Source organism: Carcharhinus amblyrhynchos, chromosome 25 (assembly GCF_965287045.1).
Source record: "Carcharhinus amblyrhynchos chromosome 25, sCarAmb.v2.hapA, whole genome shotgun sequence".
NCBI classification, from domain to species: domain Eukaryota; kingdom Metazoa; phylum Chordata; class Chondrichthyes; order Carcharhiniformes; family Carcharhinidae; genus Carcharhinus; species Carcharhinus amblyrhynchos.
The window spans coordinates 10,507,843-10,527,735 of NC_137348.1; the positions used below are offsets into that span (position 1 = coordinate 10,507,843).

The following is a 19,893-nucleotide window of genomic DNA, read 5'->3' on the forward strand; positions in this document are numbered from 1 at the left end:
AGGGGCACACTGACTTTGTTTTCGTTGATAGCCAGTGCCATTTCTAATTTGCTTACCAGTTCATCATGTCAGTGCTAACTTTGCTTTCCACTTGGCAAGCAAGGTGCCAGAGTTCTGGGAGAGTAGGCATAGTTTTATTTCTCATGCCAGGTTGGTATGAACAAAACTGTAGAGACTGAAAATCTGAACTTGGTGCAGAATGGCAAACCTAGGTGGCTCAGCAGCTGAAAAGATAGCTTGATATGTTGGCATAAATGCAATGTCCTTTATCTTTTTTTATTCCCAAATTGTATCTATGGAAGTGACTGGAAATTATTTTGCATGGAATTTCCCCATACTCCTCCACTATGTTCCTCTGTACGCACTACATAGCTGTTGGTACATTGCACGCAAGCAAGCACAAAAGTCCTCTGACATAGAAAGATATGTTGCCAGTCCCCCTCAAGCACCCTGGACAGGCTACAGGTACATAGACCAAAGAGGTTGCTTCTCTTGATACTGAGATTGTATCAGCTGTACACTTTTTTTTTCCTATACCTGTATCACACATCTAATTCTACTTTACCAGGCTGATTCCTGGGAAGGTGTCTGTCATATGAGGAGAGACTAAGTCAGTTAGGATTATAGTTTTTGGAATTTAGAGTGAAAGGGAATCTCATAGAAACTTAAATTCTAACAGGTTTAGACAAGGTAGATTCCAAAAGAATGTGGGGGAGTACTGAACTGGGGTCATAGTTTGAGGATAAGGGGTAAACCTTTAGGGCTGAGTTGTGAATGTGTGGAATTCACTACCACAAAATAATTGAGGCCAAAATATTGTGCAATTTCAGGAAGAAATTATATACAACCCTTGAGGCTAAAGGTTTGGGAGGGATGGGGGTGTTGAGGGGAGAAGCAGGATCAGGATATTGAATTTGATGACCAGCCATAATCAAAATGAATGACGGAGCAGGCTCGAAGGGCTGAATGGCCTATTCCTTCTAGTTTCTATGTTTTCCTCTGCTTCAATTTGCCTTTTAAAAGCAGCCACCTAAATTCCTCTATAAAAGAATTGACGGATTCTGTCTGAACGTCTTGTGGCAAGTAGTTTTACATGTTACGTATTAGCTGTCCTCCAAAGAAATTGCAGGTCAAAAATCCTTTTTCCATGCACACAAACACACCCAAAAACCAAACTCTCTTTGAAAGATTATGCAGTTAATTTGTATGTTAATAAATCAGTGTAATATATTACACTGAGTAATAAGTGTTAGCTAGTAAAACGTAGGATATGTGTGTTGGTGAATGGAGAAACAACCTCATGTTGTAGACCATAGCTAGCTTAGACAATGAAATGCAAGTAGACCTAGGCTTACTGTACATATGTGATTCCGCAGATTGAAAATATCTGAATACTAAAACACAATCAGCCCCATAGGATTTAGATAAAGGATACTTAACCAATCTTTCCTGTGTCCCTAATTATTTATCGATCTTACATTTCTGCCCTTTAGCAGTCTCACCAATCTGTGGAAGCAATCACCGGGCATAGTGGTTAGAGCTGCTGTGTCGCCAGGGACAGGGGTTCAATTCTTGGCTTGGATCACTGTATGTGTGGAGTTTGCACATTCTCCTTGTGTCTGTGTGGGTTTCCTTCGGGTGCTCTGGTTTCCTCCCACACTCCAAAAGACATGCTGATTAGTTCATTGGCCATGCTAAGTTCTCCTTCACCTGTACCTGAACAGGCGCGCCAGAGTGTGGCAACTAGGGGATTTTCAGCTAACTTTGTTGCAGTGCTGATGTAAGCCTACTTGTGACTAATAAACTTTTAAAAAATCAATCCGTACCATAACCGCATCTTGAAGGCCTTGAAATCTGGGCAACCTCCTAGTGCCAAAAGTCTAATATTTAATCTCTCTTCATAGTTGTCCTGCTTAGGTCTGACTAATTCATTGGTTCCTTGAGTTTGTACTCAAGTCTGTAGATTAACAAAACCAGAAGTTTTGTTTAGCTTTTTTTCTGGCCATATCTGCTTGTGCTGACACTGTTAATGATCTGCGTGTGGATTTACAGAGGTTCCTCCATTCTGTTTAAATTCTCAACCATTTCAGTAGTATTGTTTCTTTCAAAATGTATTAATTCACATTTTTCTGATCATAGTTTGACCAGAGAAAGTCACCATGGATTTATAAAAGTTTTTCTTGCCAAATTTATTCATCTTGCATTGATGTAATTGATAGGATAAATAAAGGAAGATGAAGTTCACTTGTATTTCAAGGATGTTTGATAAGGTGCCCACAAAAGTTTAATACTCAGAATAAGGAATCATGAAGTTGGGCATAATATATTAGCATGCGTGTGGATTTGGTTAATGGATAGGAAGCACAGACAAGGGATAAGTGGGATTTTTCAAGTTGGGAGACTAACTAGTGGGGTTCTGCAAAGATCAGTCCGGGGCCTCAGCTGTTTACAGTCTATGTCAATGAGTCATATAAAGAAGCTAAGAGTAGTATATCTACGTTTTCTGTCAATACAAAGCTAGGTGGGAATGTAAGTTGTGAGGACAGAGACTGCTAGGATGTATGGATAGGTTAACTGAAAGGGCAGTAAGGTGACAGATGGATTATAATGTGGGGGAGTGTGAGGGTATTCACTTTGATAGTAAGAATAGGAATGTTTTAAAAGGCATGAAACTTCTCAATGTTTAGGAATACTTGAGTGTACTTGTACAAGAGACACAAAGTTAGCATGCAGGTATGGCAAGCTTAGGAAGATGAATAGCATGTTGGCCTTCATTGAAAGAACATTAGAGTACAAGAATAAGGAAATTTCACTACAAACAAATGGAGTTTTTGGGAGAACCCAGCTGTGGTACTGTTGTGCAGTTTTGGTCCTTTGTATCAAAGGAAAGAAATACTGTAAGGCACTATAGTGAATGTTTGCACAATTGGTCCCAGGGATGAGATGTAAATTGGGCCATTGCTCTGTGGACTTCAGAAGAACAAAAGGTGATCTCATTGATGTACACAAGATCCTGAGGGGGCTTGACTTTCTTTTTTAAGTTTATTTATTAGTGTCACAAGTAGGCTTTCATTAACACTGAAATGAAGTTACTGAGAAAATCCCCTAGTCAGCACACTCCGCCTGTTCGGGTACACTGCAGGAGAATTTGGAATGGCCAGTGCACCTAACCAACATGCCTTTTGGACTGTGGGAGGGAAACCAGAGCATCTGGAGAAAATCCACACTGGGAGAATGTGCAGAATTCACCCAGGCAGTGACCCAGGCTGGGAATTGAACCCAGGCCCCTGGTGCTATGAGCAGCAGTGCCAACCACTGTGCCACCATGTTGCCCCAGCATGTGGGGGAAGATAGAGGTTCCTTCCTCTGGCTGGGGTATCTAAGACACTAGAGCAGTCTAAGGGTGGGAGCCAGTCATTTAGGGCTGAATTTTCTTCACTGAGGATTGTGTATATTTGGAATTCTCTACCCTGATTGTGGATGCACCATCATTGAATATAGTTAAGCTGAGAGGGGTTTTTGATATGTCAGTGAATCAAAGGATATGATGAATGGATGAGAAAGTGAGTTGAGGACAAAGATCGGCCATAATTGTACTGAATGGTAAAACAGGTTAACAATTGTTTAGGTCTGCACCTGCTAATGAATGCCATTTTAATTTGACCTTATTTGCCTTTTATGTCCTGCTGTATTCATAACCCTACTTGCAGTTTATGATGCCAACTTTATTGCTTGACATCATCAAATTTCAGTGTTCCTTCAACTCCATAGTTAATTGATGTATATAGAAAATAATTGACCCCAAATTAAACAGCTCACACAATATCTTTTTAGTCACGAAACTGCAGTTTTCCAGCTACTCTTTGCATTCTCCTTTCTGGTGATCCTGACTCCAGATATTTGATTGAAGAATGACATTCAGCTCATCTTCCTTCATCTGAAAGACTCAAATTCTTCATTTATGATGTACCGTTATCTGTTAAATGGCTCTTTGTCTTTAGTGTTGTATCCAGGAGTTCATTGTACGTGTTACTTACTGTGTGAAGAGCCACCTTTGATTTCAGTACTAAACTTGTTCTTTATTACTTTGAACTGGTGTCTCTCTTGAAATTTAGCTCGCAAGTCTTTGGATTTGCCTTTGCTTTGTTGGTTTATAAACCTCACGATGTCACCATCCCTCAGACCCTTCATGAAAAGGCCTGTCTTGGCTCTGATGTTGTTCATCCCTTTGGCTGTTCTCCGTGCTGCCTCTAATCCAGGGTGGCATGGTGTAGAATGCATGGTCTGACCAGAGCCCTGCACAATTTCCCATCGCTGCTTTTAATTTCCAATGCCAATCTCTGATTCTATTGGCCACTTTCTTTCTTTCTTTCTTGCTTAAACTTCTTCAGCCTGTGGCCTTAACTTTCCTTTTACCTTTTCTATGAACACTTCAAACCTAATTGTGTTACTATTATGTTGGTTTAAATGTTTGCCTACCTTAAAGAGCTCGTACTGGACCCACTCCTTTATCTAGAACCATGTCCCAAGTGGAGCTTCCTCCTGGTTGAAACAACATACTGACTAAAATCAGTTCTGAGCATATGGCAGAGATTTTCCTTTTCCACCTCATGTTTTCTTCATCTGCCCTTTTTTTTAAGAATTAAGATCTTCTACATCTATGGTTCTAATCTGCCCGCAAAAGTCAGTTTCCTTTGCACTAGTCAGCATTGTATAATACAGGCCCAGTATTGTGATTGGAACTCTTGCTTATTCCTTGTCTCAATCCAAAGCCATTCTGTTCTGGACCATTTCTGTATTTAAAATCAGATATTCTAGTTTTATGAAATATTTTCTTCATCCCACCCATATTGGCTCCCAGTTCTGAAAGTTTGATATCCTGGGATGTTTAATTGCCGATTGTGATCTGGGGAGCTATTTCATTTCTGATCATCTGTTGTTATTGTGAGCAACATGCCTTGCTCGGTGCTTCCTTTGGAGTCTTCTGCTTCAATCTGCTCTGACAAAGATCAACAACGTGTATTTTTTTAAAAATTCATTCGTGGGACATGGGCATCTGTGGCTGGCCAGCATTTATTGCCCATCCTTAGATGCCCTTGAGAAGGTGGTGGTGAGCTGCCTCCTTGAACTGCAGTAAGAAGTCTCACAACACCAGGTTAAACTCCAACACGTTTATTTGGTAGCACAAGCTTTCAGAGTGTCCCTGCTTCAGGTGAGTCTTGAATCGCTGCAGTTCACGTGCTATGGGTTGATCCGCAATGCCATTAGGGAGGGAATTCCAGGAGTTTGCTCAGCGACTGCGAAGGAACGGCGCTATATTTCCAAGTCAAGATAGTGATTGGCTTGGAGGGGGGCTTGGAGGGGAACTTGTAGGTGGTGGCGTTCCCATGTATCTGTTGCCCTCGTCCTTTTAGATGGAAATGATCATGGGTTTGGAGGGAAGCAATGAGTGGGTTGTAATTCACTGAGCTGATTTGTGCTCTTCCTGCACTGAAAATGCAAATGAGAGCTCTCATGTTCTCTACGTGGTTTGATAATTCTATCTTTGTTTAGCACTGGTGGCATAAATGAATTTTTGAATATTTTCAATCACAGTACAATGTTGAAAGTTGCAATTAATGTTTACGCCATGATTTGGTTATGCACAGCATGGTGCCTGTGTGGATGATTGAAACTCTCTAGTAATCTTGTTTCCCCTCTCTGCCTTTCCTTCCCACTCTCAGCAAGCAAAAGAAATGGTGTTGGAAATAATCAGAGATAAAGATCAAGGTGACTTCAGGCGGAATGAATTTGGTTCCAGAATGGGAGGAAATAGTGTAGATGTGAGTACTTCTGTTTATGTTGAAGTTGTAATAGACTTTTACTGCTTTCAACTGATGGTTGGGCAGATTTTCAGTTGCATTGCATCATTCGTCATGGAACACGCTGTGCTTATATTGCTTCATTAGATATGAAACTGTTGTTTTTACCTGTTGGCATGAGTTGGATCTTTCATGCCGATAAATTTATTCAAATTTGTCCAGATTATAATGTCTGCACTCTAGGTTGCAGGAGCGACCATTCACCTCTGATGTCTGTTAAGTGTAACCATGGCACACGATTGGAATACATTTAGGATGCATATTTTGGATTATTCCCATCAATGTAGATTTAAATGCACTTAAACAGCTGGTGTTCTCTCATACTTCAATTAATCTCAATCTGGCTAATAGGTTTAACTGTTAGAGATATTTTTGTTTGAGAATTCTGCACAATATTTTGAATATTTTTCAGCCCAGCCTTGAGGCCCCCAGTAGCTCTGGAAAGGGTATTTGGTGTATATCTAAACTATTTAAACCAGCTAGATCCAATGTGCAATTTCTAGTCTGTGTTGAGCTAATCTTTTGCCAGTGGAAGCATTAATCGCACCTTGAGATAATGAGTGGAAAATTGGCAGCATTCCTACTCCCGATCTCAAACCAGTGCTTGAAGTGGATGTCAGGTTAAGGACAGAATGGGGCTTGTTTGGTATGCCCCAAGGTTGAACAATGGCCTTACTCATTACTGTCATGCAGAGAGATCTGGGTGTCCTCATTCATGAGTCACAGAAAACTAGACTGCAGGTACAGCAGATAATAAAGAAAGCGAATGGAATGTTGCCATTTATAGCTAAAGGAATAGAGTACAAAAGTAAGGAAGTATTGTTGCAACTATACAAGACAATGGTGAAGCCACCTGGAGCATTGTGCACAGTTTTGGTCCCCTTATTTGAGGAAAGATGTAGTGACATTGGGGGTAGTTCAGAGGAGGTTCACAAGATTGATTCCAGCGATGAGGGGTTCGTCATATGAAGACAGATTGAACAGTTTAGGCCTATGCTCACTGGAATTTAGAAGGGTGTGGGGAGATCAAATTGAGGTATACCAAATAATAGGTATGGATAAAGTAGACGTGGAACAGATGCTTCCGTTGGTGGGCATTCTAGGACAAGAGGTCATGGATAAGCGGTCGCAAATTTAAAACAGTTGAGGAGAAACTACTCCCAAAAGGCGTGAATCTGTGGAATTCACTACCCCAAAATGCAGTGGATGCTGGAACAGTGAGTACTTTTAAGGAGGAGTTAGATTTTTAATTGGTAATAGGTTGAAGGGTTATGGGGAGAAGGCAGGATAATAGGGATGAAGAGCATATATCTTATGAACCTATGAATAGTCAAGTGGGAAAACTGCCTGTTTCTTGATGGAACTGTAGTTCAGCAAGGACTCCCTCCTTGAGAATGGAAGTGGAAAATAGATACTACCCATCTGTTGGAGTTGGATTAAAATCCTACAAGTTAGATGTTGGATCCTGTAACACTGGCATATTGCTCGTCACAGTTAGTTCATGAAGTTTTATGAAGGAACAGTTCGATGAGTTGACCTGTCGAGAGCCAACTGGTTCTGTAGGATTAATAAAAATTCTCAAAACAGAGACTCTGTTGTTCGGAGTAAATTGGTTGAGTTGATGTGATAAACATCTGTAAAGGCCTTAATGCATAAAATGCATAAGAATGTGTGTGGAATTAAAATGTTCTGTTTTCTCTCACCTCCAGGTTGCTGTGCCTAGGTTTGCTGTTGGTATTGTAATAGGAAGAAATGGCGAAATGATAAAAAAAATTCAAAATGATGCTGGCGTTAGAATTCAGTTTAAACCAGGTAAGGAGACTTGGTATGTGTACAGAAGAGGCCCATTCAGTTTTGATTTTAGTGCAGCTCTTATTGTATGTCAATTTCCCCTCATTTTTTTGCACTGCCCAGCTCAGAGCAACTCCAATCATTCTTGTACCCATATTCTTTGAACGCGTCCAATTTGAAGCCAAACGTTGCAGTTAGATGCAAGTAAATCAAAAAAAATTAAGAAAAAGAACAGTCACTCCGATGACATATGATTGCTTGTTCTACCATAACCGATCACTGATTTCCATCCTACTGGTATTAGACGAAAATATTATGCAGATAAATCCCAATTGCTTTACTACTGAATGTCCTTTACCAGATAGTATACAATCCTAAAAATGGCAGACATGTAGGAGTCTGAAAAGTGACTACTTGGCATAATTTTAGGAGGAGGTGATAGCCTAGTGGTATTATCGTTAGACTATTAATCCAGAAACTCAACTGATGTTCTGGGGATCCGGGTTTGAATCCCACCACTGCAGATGGTGGAATCTGAATACAATTAAAAATGTGGAATTAATCTACTAATGACCATGAAACCATTGTCAGTTGTCGCAAAAACCCATCTGGTTCACGAATGTCCTTTAGGGAAGGAAATCTGTCATCTTTACCTAATCTGGTCTCTCTGTGACTGCAGAGCCACAACAATGTGGTTGACTCTCAACTGCTCTCCAAGGGCAACTAGGGAAGGGTATTAACTGCTAGTCAGCCAGCAACACCCACATCCCACGAATGAATAAACAAAGTTGAATCACTGAAATCCTTTTGGCAGATTTTGAAGTTGAATAGCTTAGAATCTTCAAATCCCTACAGTGCAGAAGGATGCCATTTGGCCCATCGAGTCTGCGCCAACCACAATCCCACTTAAACTTTATCCCCGTAACTCCATGCATTTACCCTAGCTAGTCCCCCTGACAACAAGGGGCACTTTAGCATGGCCAGTCCACCTAACCACGCATCTTTGGACTGTGGGAACAAACTGGAGCACCCAGAGGAAATCCACACAGACATGGGGAGAATGTGCCAATTCCTTTGAAGTGCAGGCACAGGTGTGGTGGGCTGAATGGTCTTTCTCTATTGTGTCATTCTTTGTCAGAGGGAGGATTTCCAAACACACATTGCAGAATTGCATAACTGCATTGGGCTAATTGAAACTGGTCAGGCAAAGTCCATTTCAGAGTTCACTGGAAATTTGAGTTTAAAGCAAATGCTCAGGCTATTATGCCTGGAGAACTAAGAAGCAGGATTAAAAAAGTGATCTTAAAATACAGTTTGTAAGGATCTTCCAAAAGAATCCTGCCTGAATTAAGCAGTAGCAAAACAAAACTTCCAGTTACCTTCTCGTTACAGCTGATAGACATTTCTGGTTTTAGCTCTTGTTTATAAGAACATAAGAACATAAGAAATAGGAGCAGGAGTAGGCCAACTAGCCCTTCGAGCCTGCCCCGCAATTCAATAAGATCATGGCTGATCTGTCGTGGCTCAGTTCCACTTTCCCGCCCTCTCCCCATAACCCTTAATCCCCTCTCTTATCAAGAACCCATCAACCCGCTTCTTAAAAATATTTAGCGAGGCAGCCTCCACCACTTCAACGGGCAGAGAATTCCAGAGATTCACCACCCTTTGAGTGAAGAAGTTCCTCCTCAACTCCCCCTCCCCCTTATCTTGAGGCTGTGCCCCCTAGTCCTACTGTCTTTTTTGAGCGGGAAGAGTCTCTCCACCTCTATCCTATCCATCCCATTCATCATCTTATACGTCTCAATGAGATCTCCCCTCATTCTATCCTATCCATCCCATTCATCATCTTATACGTCTCAATGAGATCTCCCCTCATTCTTCTAAACCGCCATTCAATAAGATCATGGCTGATCTGTCGTGGCTCAGTTCCACTTTCCCGCCCTCTCCCCATAACCCTTAATCCCCTCTCTTATCAAAAACCCATCAACCCGCTTCTTAAAAATATTTAGCGAGGCAGCCTCCACCACTTCAACGGGCAGAGAATTCCAGAGATTCACCACCCTTTGAGTGAAGAAGTTCCTCCTCAACTCCGTTCTGAACCGCCCCCCCTTTATCTTGAGGCTGTGCCCCCTAGTCCTACTGTCTTTTTTGAGCGGGAAGAGTCTTTCCACCTCTATCCTATCCATCCCATTCATCATCTTATACGTCTCAATGAGATCTCCCCTCATTCTTCTAAACTCTAACGAGTACAAGCCTAGTTTATTCAGCCTCTCCTCATAGCTCAACCAGGCTCGAAGGGCCAGATGGCCTACTCCTGCTCCTATTTCTTATGTTCTTATGTTCTTATGTTCTAACGAGTACAAGCCCAGTTTATTCAGCCTCTCCTCATAGCTCAACCCCCTCAACTCCGGTATCAGCCTAGTAAACCTCCTCTGCACTCCCTCCAGGGCCAAAATATCCTTGCGCAGGTGCGGCGCCCAAAACTGCACACAGTACTCCAGCTGCGGCCTCACCAATGCCCTATACAGCTGCAGCAAGACCTCCCTACTTTTATATTCAATCCCCCTCGCTATGAAGGCCAGCATCCCATTCGCCTTCCTGACCACCTGCTGCACCTGCAAGCTGGGTTTTTGCGACTCATGCACAAGGACCCCGAGGTCCCTCTGCACCGTCGCCTGCTGCAGTTTTTCGCCACGTAAGTAATAGTCCTTCCTACCATTCTTCCTACCAAAGTGGACCACCTCACACTTGCCAACATTAAATTCCATTTGCCATTTCCTGGCCCATTCGCCCAGCCTATCTAGATCCTTCTGCAGACTCTCCACACCCTCCGCCCAATTTGCCTTTCCACCAATCTTGGTGTCATCAGCAAATTTCGACACCCTGCACTCGGTTCCCTCCTCCAGATCATCTATATAAATGGTAAATAGCTGAGGCCCCAGCACCGACCCCTGGGGCACCCCACTAGTCACCAACCGCCAATCCGAATAGCACCCATTGACCCCCACTCTCTGCCTCCTATTTGACAACCAATCCTCTATCCATGCTAACACCCTACCCCCAACTCCATGTCCCCTGACCTTCTGCAATAACCTCTTGTGAGGTACCTTGTCAAACGCCTTCTGAAAATCCAGAAAGACCACATCCACCGGCTCTTCTCTATCCACTGCCCTAGACACATCCTCATAGAACTCCAGTAAATTTGTCAGACACGACTTCCCTTTAATGAAACCGTGTTGCGTCTGCCCTATCAAGCAATTCCCTTCAAGATGCCTCGCAATTTCCTCCTTAATGACGGATTCTAACATTTTACCTACCACAGACGTTAAACTAACCGGCCTATAATTCCCCGCCTTTTGCCTGGCACCCTTCTTAAACAACGGCGTAACATTAGCCGTTTTCCAATCTTCCGGCACTTCCCCGGAATCCAGCGACGTCTGGAAAATAACCACCAAGGCATCCACTATAACCTCCGCCATTTCTTTCAGAACCCTCGGATGCATTCCATCCGGTCCTGGGGACTTGTCCACAATCAGCCCCTCCAGTCTGTCGAGCACCACCTCTCTAGTAACAGTAATGTCATTAAGACCCTCCAGTCCTACCACCTTTCCATCTCTAACACCCGGCAAATTATTCACGTCTTCCTCCGTGAAGACAGAAACAAAAAAGTTATTCAAGACCTTAGCCATTTCCCCATCCCCTACCATTAGGTCCCCTTTCTCATCCTCTAAAGGACCAACGTTCACCCTAGCCAGCCTCTTCCTTTTTATATATTTATAAAAACTCTTGCTATCCTTTTTTATATTAAGTGCTAGCCCAGCATCATAGCTTCTCCTACCCTCCTTTATCAACTTCTTTGTCAATCTTTGTTGACATTTAAACCTTTCCCAATCCTCTTCTCGCCCACTGCTCTCAGCTACTCTAAATTCCTCCGCTTTTAATTTAACACTTTCCTTCACCTCCTTCGTTATCCACGGCTTATTACCTCTCCTCCTACTGTCCTTTTTGACCATCGGAATAAATTTCTGCTGAGCACCAAGAAAGATCTCCTTAAAGATCCTCCACTGCTCCTCAGCAGACCTACCTTCCAACGCGCTCCCCCAGTCCACATTCGCCAATTCTTCTCTCATCCTACCATACTCCCCTCTATTCAAACAAAGGACGCGTGTCCGGGAACCCACTTTCTCCTCCTCCATCTGCAACAGAAACTCCACCATGCAATGATCGCTCTCTCCAAGAGGATCCTTCACCGCAAGGTCCCTAATTCTACCCGCCTCATTACATAGCACCAGATCCAAGATAGCTCGCTCCCTCATCGGCTCCAACACACACTGTTGAAGGAAATGATCCCGGCAGCATTCCAAGAACTCCTCCTCGAGCCCACCTCGTCCAACATGGGTCGACCAATCAATATGCAGATTGAAATCTCCCATAACTACTGCCGTCCCATTCCTGCACGCCGCACTTATTTGCGCGTTAACAGCCCGCCCCACCTCCAGATCATTATTTGGTGGCCTATAGACGACACCCACCAGCGTCTTCCTCCCTTTGCTGTTCCTAATCTCCACCCACAACGATTCCACTTTCTGCTCTTTGGCTCCGATATCATCCCTTGCTACCACCTTGATACTATCCTTAATCAGCAGAGCTACGCCACCCCCTCTTTCCTCCTGCCTATCCTTCCTAAACACTTGATAGCCCTGTACATTCGTCTCCCAGTCCTTGTCACCTTGCAGCCATGTCTCTGTAATGGCCACCAGATCGTATCCATTTGTGTCGATCTGCGCCACCAGCTCATCCACTTTATTCCGAATGCTTCGTGCATTCAGATAAAGCGCTTTCATCCCAGTCAAGCCTGTGATGTATTTCTCAACCCCGTGCATTTGCCAGACATCTAACGTAGCACACATTTAAATTGCTGTATAAGACTGCAGTAATATTTCAGACGATTACTGTCAGGTTGGTGTTGAAGCAGCTCCATTAGTTGTACTGCAGTGTTTTTCAGTCTAATCATGTTAGAAAGTTGTTTTAAGATTGGTTGTCTGCTCCATTTAATGAGGCCATCTATTAATGGGACTGCTACTAATTCTTCATTCCAGTTAACTGGCTTTGTGGTTTACCGGGGAAAGATATTTACAATCCTTTATTAAAAAAGGTCCTAATCATGAGATTTTTCAGGCCAAGTTGCATTGTCAGTTTGCTTGTGATATGCAGATTGTCCTTTGCTGTTAAAACAGTAAGCAGTTTCATTCACTGGGCTGGCAAACAAGTCTAACTTTACTTTTTGGGGATTGTGGTGGGAGAGGGGGGTCACTGTTTCTGTCTTTGTTCTCAGTCCTGTCTTCCTCTTGCTGTAGAACATTTTGGGGTTTTGGTTCGTGCTTCAGGTGGCCATTCTTCCTGGATCAACTTGACAGACAATTTAATTTTGGCAGGAGCAAGCTCCCCCATCCCCCACGTCCAAGATTCTGCCCTGATACTTTTCAGCGTGTTACACTGCGTGACCCATGTGTTCATAGTGGCAATGAAGGAGTCTTTGGAATTATAAGATTGTTTGAAGGTAGCAGTCATGTATTTCTGACTCTTCTGTTTAACCCTTTGTGTGCTGTGTGAGCATTTGTCAATTAAAATATTTAATTATTGATTCAGCAGGAGTTGAAGCTCTCAAACTGTAAAAGATCTCATGGCCCTCTGCCCATCATTAATGGGACTTTTCAGCATTTCTCTATCCATGTGTCTCTGCCCTGCGACCCCGATCTTTAAAAGATGCTTTGAGCTGTCAAAAGGACGGAACGTTTCTCACCAATGTTTTTCTTCTAGATGACGGTATAATGCCAGACAGAATTGCTCAGGTGATGGGACCTCCAGATAGGTGTCAACATGCTTCTCATATGATTAACGAACTTATTCACACTGCGCAGGTGAGCAATCAGGCTTTATGAAGCAAAGAAATATCCATAGGTGTGCAGTTTCCACTTGACTTCTGCTATATGTCAGCATTATCAGAGTGGAATTGGACAAACCAACATTAGGGAATTTAAACAAGGAGCTGTGTATGTAATTGCTGACAGAAATGTTTTCTGCGATTATAAACAGGTTCAAGGTTCAACTCACCTGAGTTGGGTTCCACCCACAAACCTCATCACAGCGCTCGAATTGAGATTGTATCAATTCCAGAAGGTTCTTCAAATTGAACTCATTATCTATTAAGAAACTGACTAGTGAAATTATTAACCATTTCAGCTGTAAGGCGACCCCGTGTTAACTGCAGTCGTGAACATTAAATAATATTCTTTAATGGGGAAAAAAATCAATTTTATCAAGCAGTTTAATTGCCCTGGTTCATTGAAGCTTTAGTCTTTGTAACTATGCAAGTTAATGTAACAGTAACATGAGGCAACACCTAACCTGCACAACTTCAAACATTTTATAGGCACTTTCATCATTAAATCCAAAGTGGAAACTTTATATTATCATAGTTCTGTAAACCTTGTATTCTTGTTCATCAATCACTTTGTTTCAGTTTGCCACAATCGTATTTTTTTCTCCATTCCTTTCTTGCCTAGATATCTTACCTTCTAAAGGTGCTGCCGCATATTGGTATAAGATTCTGTGGGCCCCTCACATAAGAACATAAGAAATAGGAGCAAGAGTAGGCCATCTGGCCCTTCGAGCCTGCCCCGCCATTCAATAAGATCGTGGCTGATCTTTCGTGGCTCAGTTCCACATTCCCGCCCTCTCCCCATAACCCCTAATCCCCTCTCTTATCAAAAACCCATCAACCCGCTTCTTAAAAATATTTAGTGAGGTAGCCTCCACCACTTCAACGGGCAGAGAATTCCAGAGATTCACCACCCTTTGAGTGAAGAAGTTCTTCCTCAACTCCGTTCTAAACCGCCCCCCCCCTTTATTTTGAGGCTGTGTCCCCTAGTCCTACTGTCGTTTCGGAGCGGGAAGAGTCTCTCCACCTCTATCCTATCCATCCCATTCATCATCTTATACGTCTCAATGAGATCTCCCCTCATTCTTCTAAACTCTAACGAGTACAAGCCTAGTTTATTCAGCCTCTCCTCATAGCTCAACCCCCTCAACTCCGGCATCAGCCTAGTAAACCTCCTCTGCACTCCCTCCAAGGCCAAAACATCCTTGCGTAAGTACGGCACCCAAAACTGCACACAGTACTCCAGCTGCGGCCTCACCAATGCCCTATACAGCCTCAGCAAGACCTCCCTACTTTTATATTCAATCCCCCTCGCTATGAAGGCCAGCATCCCATTCGCCTTCCTGACCACCTGCTGCACCTGCAAGCTGGGTTTTTGCGACTCATGCACAAGGACCCCGAGGTCCCTCTGCACCGTCGCCTGCTGCAGTTTTTCTCCACGTAAGTAATAATCCTTCCTACCATTATTCCTACCAAAGTGGACCACCTCGCACTTACCAACATTAAATTCCATTTGCCAATTCCTGGCCCATTCGCCCAGCCTATCTAGATCCTTCTGCAGACTCTCCACACCCTCCGCCCAATTTGCCTTTCCACCAATCTTGGTGTCATCAGCAAATTTCGACACCATACACTCGGTTCCCTCCTCCAGATCATCTATATAAATGGTAAATAGCTGAGGCCCCAGCACCGACCCCTGAGGCACTCCACTAGTCACCATCCGCCAATCCGAATAGCACCCACTGACCCCCACTCTCTGCCTCCTATTCGACAACCAGTCCTCTATCCATGCTAACACCCTACCCCCAACTCCATGTCCCCTGACCTTCTGCAATAACCTCTTGTGAGGTACCTTGTCAAACGCCTTCTGAAAATCAAGAAAGACCACATCCACCGGCTCTCCTCTATCCACCGCCCTAGACACATCCTCATAGAACTCCAGTAAATTTGTCAGACACGACTTCCCCTTAACGAAACCGTGCTGCGTCTGCTCTATCAAGCAATTCCCCTCAAGTTGCCTCGCTATTTCCTCCTTGATGACGGATTCTAACATTTTACCTACAACAGACGTTAAACTAATCGGCCTATAATTCCCCGCCTTTTGCCTGGCACCCTTCTTAAACAACGGCGTAACATTAGCCGTTTTCCAATCTTCCGGCACTTCCCCGGAATCCAGCGACGTCTGGAAAATAACCACCAAGGCATCCACTATAACCTCCGCCATTTCTTTCAGAACCCTCGGATGCATTCCATCCGGTCCTGGGGACTTGTCCACAATCAGCCCCTCCAGTCTGTCGAGCACCACCTCTCTAGTAACAGTAATGTCATCGAGACCCTCCAGTCCTACCACCTTTCCATCTCTAACACCCGGCAAATTATTCACGTCTTCCTCCGTGAAGACCGAAACAAAAAAGTTATTCACCCAAGGGACTATCTGTCTTTGTATTTAAGCCTGGACACCTACGTGTTGACAAACATTCAGTAGATTTCAGCACCTTTTTTTTGCAATTGCTGCTAATTACACATCTACCTGGTTTTAAGTGAAACTTTTCAGGAAATGTATGAAGCTTAGTGTATTATTGTTCTTTTAGTTTGATTTAAGTGAAATCCTTCAGAATCCCTACAGCGCAGAAGACAACAATTTGGCTCATCAAGCCTGCACTGACAACAATCCCACCCAGGTCCTATCCCCATAACACCATGTGTTTACCCTAGCCAGTCCCCTTGACACTGAGGGTCAGTTTAACATGGCCAATCCACCTAACCCACACACCTTTGTGGTATGGGAGGAAACTGGAGCACCCGGAGGAAGCAGACGCAGGGAGAGCATACAAATTGCATACAGGCAATTCCCGAGGCTGGAATTGAACCTGGGTCCTTGGAGCTGTGAGGCAACAGTGCTAATCTCTGTGCAGCCCCAATGTAGTGGTCTGTTGTGCTTATACTCAATCAATTCTTCAAAGATTGGTCGAATAGCTGACTATCAAATCAAAGTGTTACGTACAATTAAGCTTGGAATATATAACTTCAGGTCCTGAATTATGTCCGTAGGGCTTTTCCTTCGGTTAGCCTAAATTTGCTTGATACTTTCCCATACTTCATGTCTGCAATGCAACATTAGAGCTAACTTGTATATGTTTAAAATTTCCTGACTGTCGCTGCAGGAAAATTATACCCTCTCTCATTTATCTTTGCCCAATTCAGTTTGAATTACTATATTAAACTATTGTATAATTTTTGATGGAGGAATAGAACATATTGGGACTGAGCTATTGGGGCTGCGAGGTGAATCGATATGTTGCAATACTAGTTTCATTCCATTAGATGGAGTGTACTTACACAGCTCAATGACTGCTTCTAATAGAAGTTAAGCAGTGTTGACACTGACTGGACTCTTGCAAGGTTTCCCAAACCTGTCAGCGCCTGGATCATAAAACTAATTATCCATCCTAGCATTAACAAAAAATCAGTTTATCTGTTGCTGCTCAATACATTTTAATCAAAACCTCCATATAAATAGTAACTAAGCTATATTTGTACTACTATTCTGCAATTTGTTAATGCATTTTCATTCTTTCAGGAAAGAGATGGCCAATCTGGCTTTGGCGGTCCTGGAAGAGGACGGGGCAGGGGTCGTAGTGACTGGAACATGGGACCTCCAGGTGGCATGCAGGAAATAACATATACAATACCCGCTGATAAGTGTGGCTTAGTTATTGGAAGAGGTATGATGATTTGACAGTGCATAATTGTGATGAACTTTGGCAATTGCAAACATCACGTCACACTTGTAATTACTATATGACAATAGAAAAAATACAACTATGAATGAAAACCTGAAATGGCGTAGCAGTGGCTTTTAATGATGATCACATTTTTAGTTGTGTAGTGTCGTTGTTTTAAAAAAAGCACAGGCCTCAAAGGTTTAACCAAGTGACGAGTTTTATTGAAAGGATGTTAATTCTGCTCTCACTGGAGGGATGGAGGTTGAGAGGAGACCTGATAGAAGTCTACAAGATTGAGAGGTATGGAAAGAGTGAATAGTCAGAAGCTTTTTCTCAGGGTGGAAGAGTCAATTACTAGGGGGCATAGGTTTAAAGGAGATGTACGAGGCAGATTTTTTACAGAGTGGTGGGTGCCTGGAACTCGTTGCAGGGGGAGGTAGTGGAAGCAGATACGGTAGTGTCTTTTAAGGGGTGTCTTGACAAGTAAATGAATGAGATGGGAATAGAGGGAAGGGTAGGGGGTTTTATTTAAGTCAGGCAGCATGGTTGGTACAGGCTTGGAGGGCTGAAGGGCCTGTTCCTGTGCTGTAATTTTTTTGTTCTACAGGCTGTTTAGATAGACTGCCCGTTTGCCTGTACAAACATCCAGTGATGTCATCAGTGGCATCACATGACCAGTGTCTTAAAGAGCCCCTGCAAAGCTGCTAGTGAGGAAAGACTAGAAATAACATGAATACACAACACTCACCCATGCCCCCAATCCCCCTTAAATCAAAGGCATCTGACATCATTAACAATATAACATTATCAATCAAAATTAGCAATCAGAACAATTAATAACAGTCAACAGGTCAGACTTTTCGGAAGCTGTTGCCATCTGTGTGGTGGTCGGCAAACCTCAGGTGTCGCCTCTTTAGTGCTTACTGCAATCTCTGGTGTCTTTGGCTTGGTTTAGACGTTGTCAGTTGCTGCCTTAACCGGAGTCGGCACAGTGTTTGGAGATTGACTTGGTGTTGAAGTGTCCTCGACTGAAGTATCGTGTTCCCTAGTTGGTTTGGGGAGTCCCATGTTCTCAGGAATGTCCAGGTCTTCTCTTGGCACAGCTTGATGTGGACTCTTGTCAGTTCTCTCTCTGGCAAGTGGTTACTGTTGCCAAAGGTTGATCCGCATGCCTTCCACAATATGACATTGTCTTGTCTTTGTATGGTGTAGGAGACCAGGCCTGTTTGTGCTAAGACAATGGCAGCTATCCATTTTTCACTAGTGCCTTACCAGAACTTCTCGACCCCAATGAAAAACACAACTTTTCGCCTTGTTCTCTTGTCGCATAACCTGATTTTGTTGATTCTTCAGAGCTTTCGCTTCTGAGGCTAGCCACCTCCTCCTCTTCCTCTTCCTCCTCCTCCCCTTCCACCTCCTGGTTTTATTTTTCTTGTAGTTCATTCATTTTAAACTGTAAATCACTTGCTGAACATGACACGCCCAGATGATCTTGGCTGAAGTACAGTGGAGTGTTCTGCAGATATTGGAGCTCTTTGACTTTACTCAAGCTAAGTTTCCAGCTTCTTTAGCCCCAGGTTGTCATAGGATCATAGAATCCCTACTGTACAGAAGGAAGCCATTGGCCCATCAAATCTGGAACGACTACACCCCCATGTAGGCCTTACCCTGTAACCTCACGCCTTTACCCTGCTAAATCCCCTGACAATTTAGCATGGCCATTCAACCTAACCCTCACATCTTTGGACTGTGGGAGGAAACCGGAGCACCCGGAGGAAGTCCACACAGACATGGGGAGAAAGTGCAAGCGCCGCACAGACAGTGACCCGAGGCCGGAATTGGATATGGGACCATGGCACTGAGGCAGCAGGACTAACTGCCGCCTATTGATGTGTGTTTTTTTTGTTGCCAACAACCACCCCTCCAGGCTTGCATGCCAAGGCCTGCTTTACCCAAATCTTGTGCCGTGCCTCTGTCTGATCCTATGTCATTTTCCCTTAGGGTTGCATTCTCACTGCATTCACCTTTGCGTTTAGGATTTTGTTGCTTAAGCCGTTGTTTTTGAGGATTTCCCAAAGGATTCTCACCCTTTAAGAGCATATCAAGCTTAGGCTTTTAAAGGGGGTTGGGTTGTTGAGCAAAACCAGGTCATGATCTTCTTAATCTTACAGAAACATATAAGATTATGAAGGGAATAGATAAGATAGAAGCAGGGAGGTTGTTTCCAATGGCAGGTGAAACTAGAACTAGGGGGCATGACATCAAAGTAATGGGAGCAGGTTTAGGACTGAGTTGAGGAGGAACTTCTTCACATAGTGTTGTGAATCTGTGGAATTCCCTGCCCAGTGAAGCAGTCGAGGCTACCTCATTGAATGTTTTTAAGGCGAGGATAGATAAATTTTTGAACAGTAAAGGAATCAAGGGTTATGATGAGTGGGTGGGTAAGTGGAGCTGACTCCATAAGAAGATCAGCCATGATCTTATTGAATGGCGGAGCAGGCTTGAGGGCCTACTGCTGCTCCTCCTTCATGAGTTCTATGTTCTTATGGTTCAATTGTTAAGTTCATTGGACTTT

General features: G+C 43.4%; 1 protein-coding gene across 5 annotated transcripts in view; it reads left to right on the forward strand.

Moving 5' to 3' along the window:
• Positions 1 to 19,893, forward strand: part of fubp3 (far upstream element (FUSE) binding protein 3) — a 127,297-nt gene that overhangs the window by 56,948 nt on the left and 50,456 nt on the right. For all 5 annotated transcript variants that reach the window (XM_080212434.1, XM_080212436.1, XM_080212437.1 and 2 more), the window contains exons 9-12: positions 5,724 to 5,822; positions 7,571 to 7,673; positions 13,473 to 13,573; positions 17,174 to 17,318. In XM_080212434.1, the coding sequence (XP_080068560.1) occupies positions 5,724 to 5,822; positions 7,571 to 7,673; positions 13,473 to 13,573; positions 17,174 to 17,318 (448 nt within the window). The remainder of the gene's footprint in view (positions 1 to 5,723; positions 5,823 to 7,570; positions 7,674 to 13,472; positions 13,574 to 17,173; positions 17,319 to 19,893) is intronic.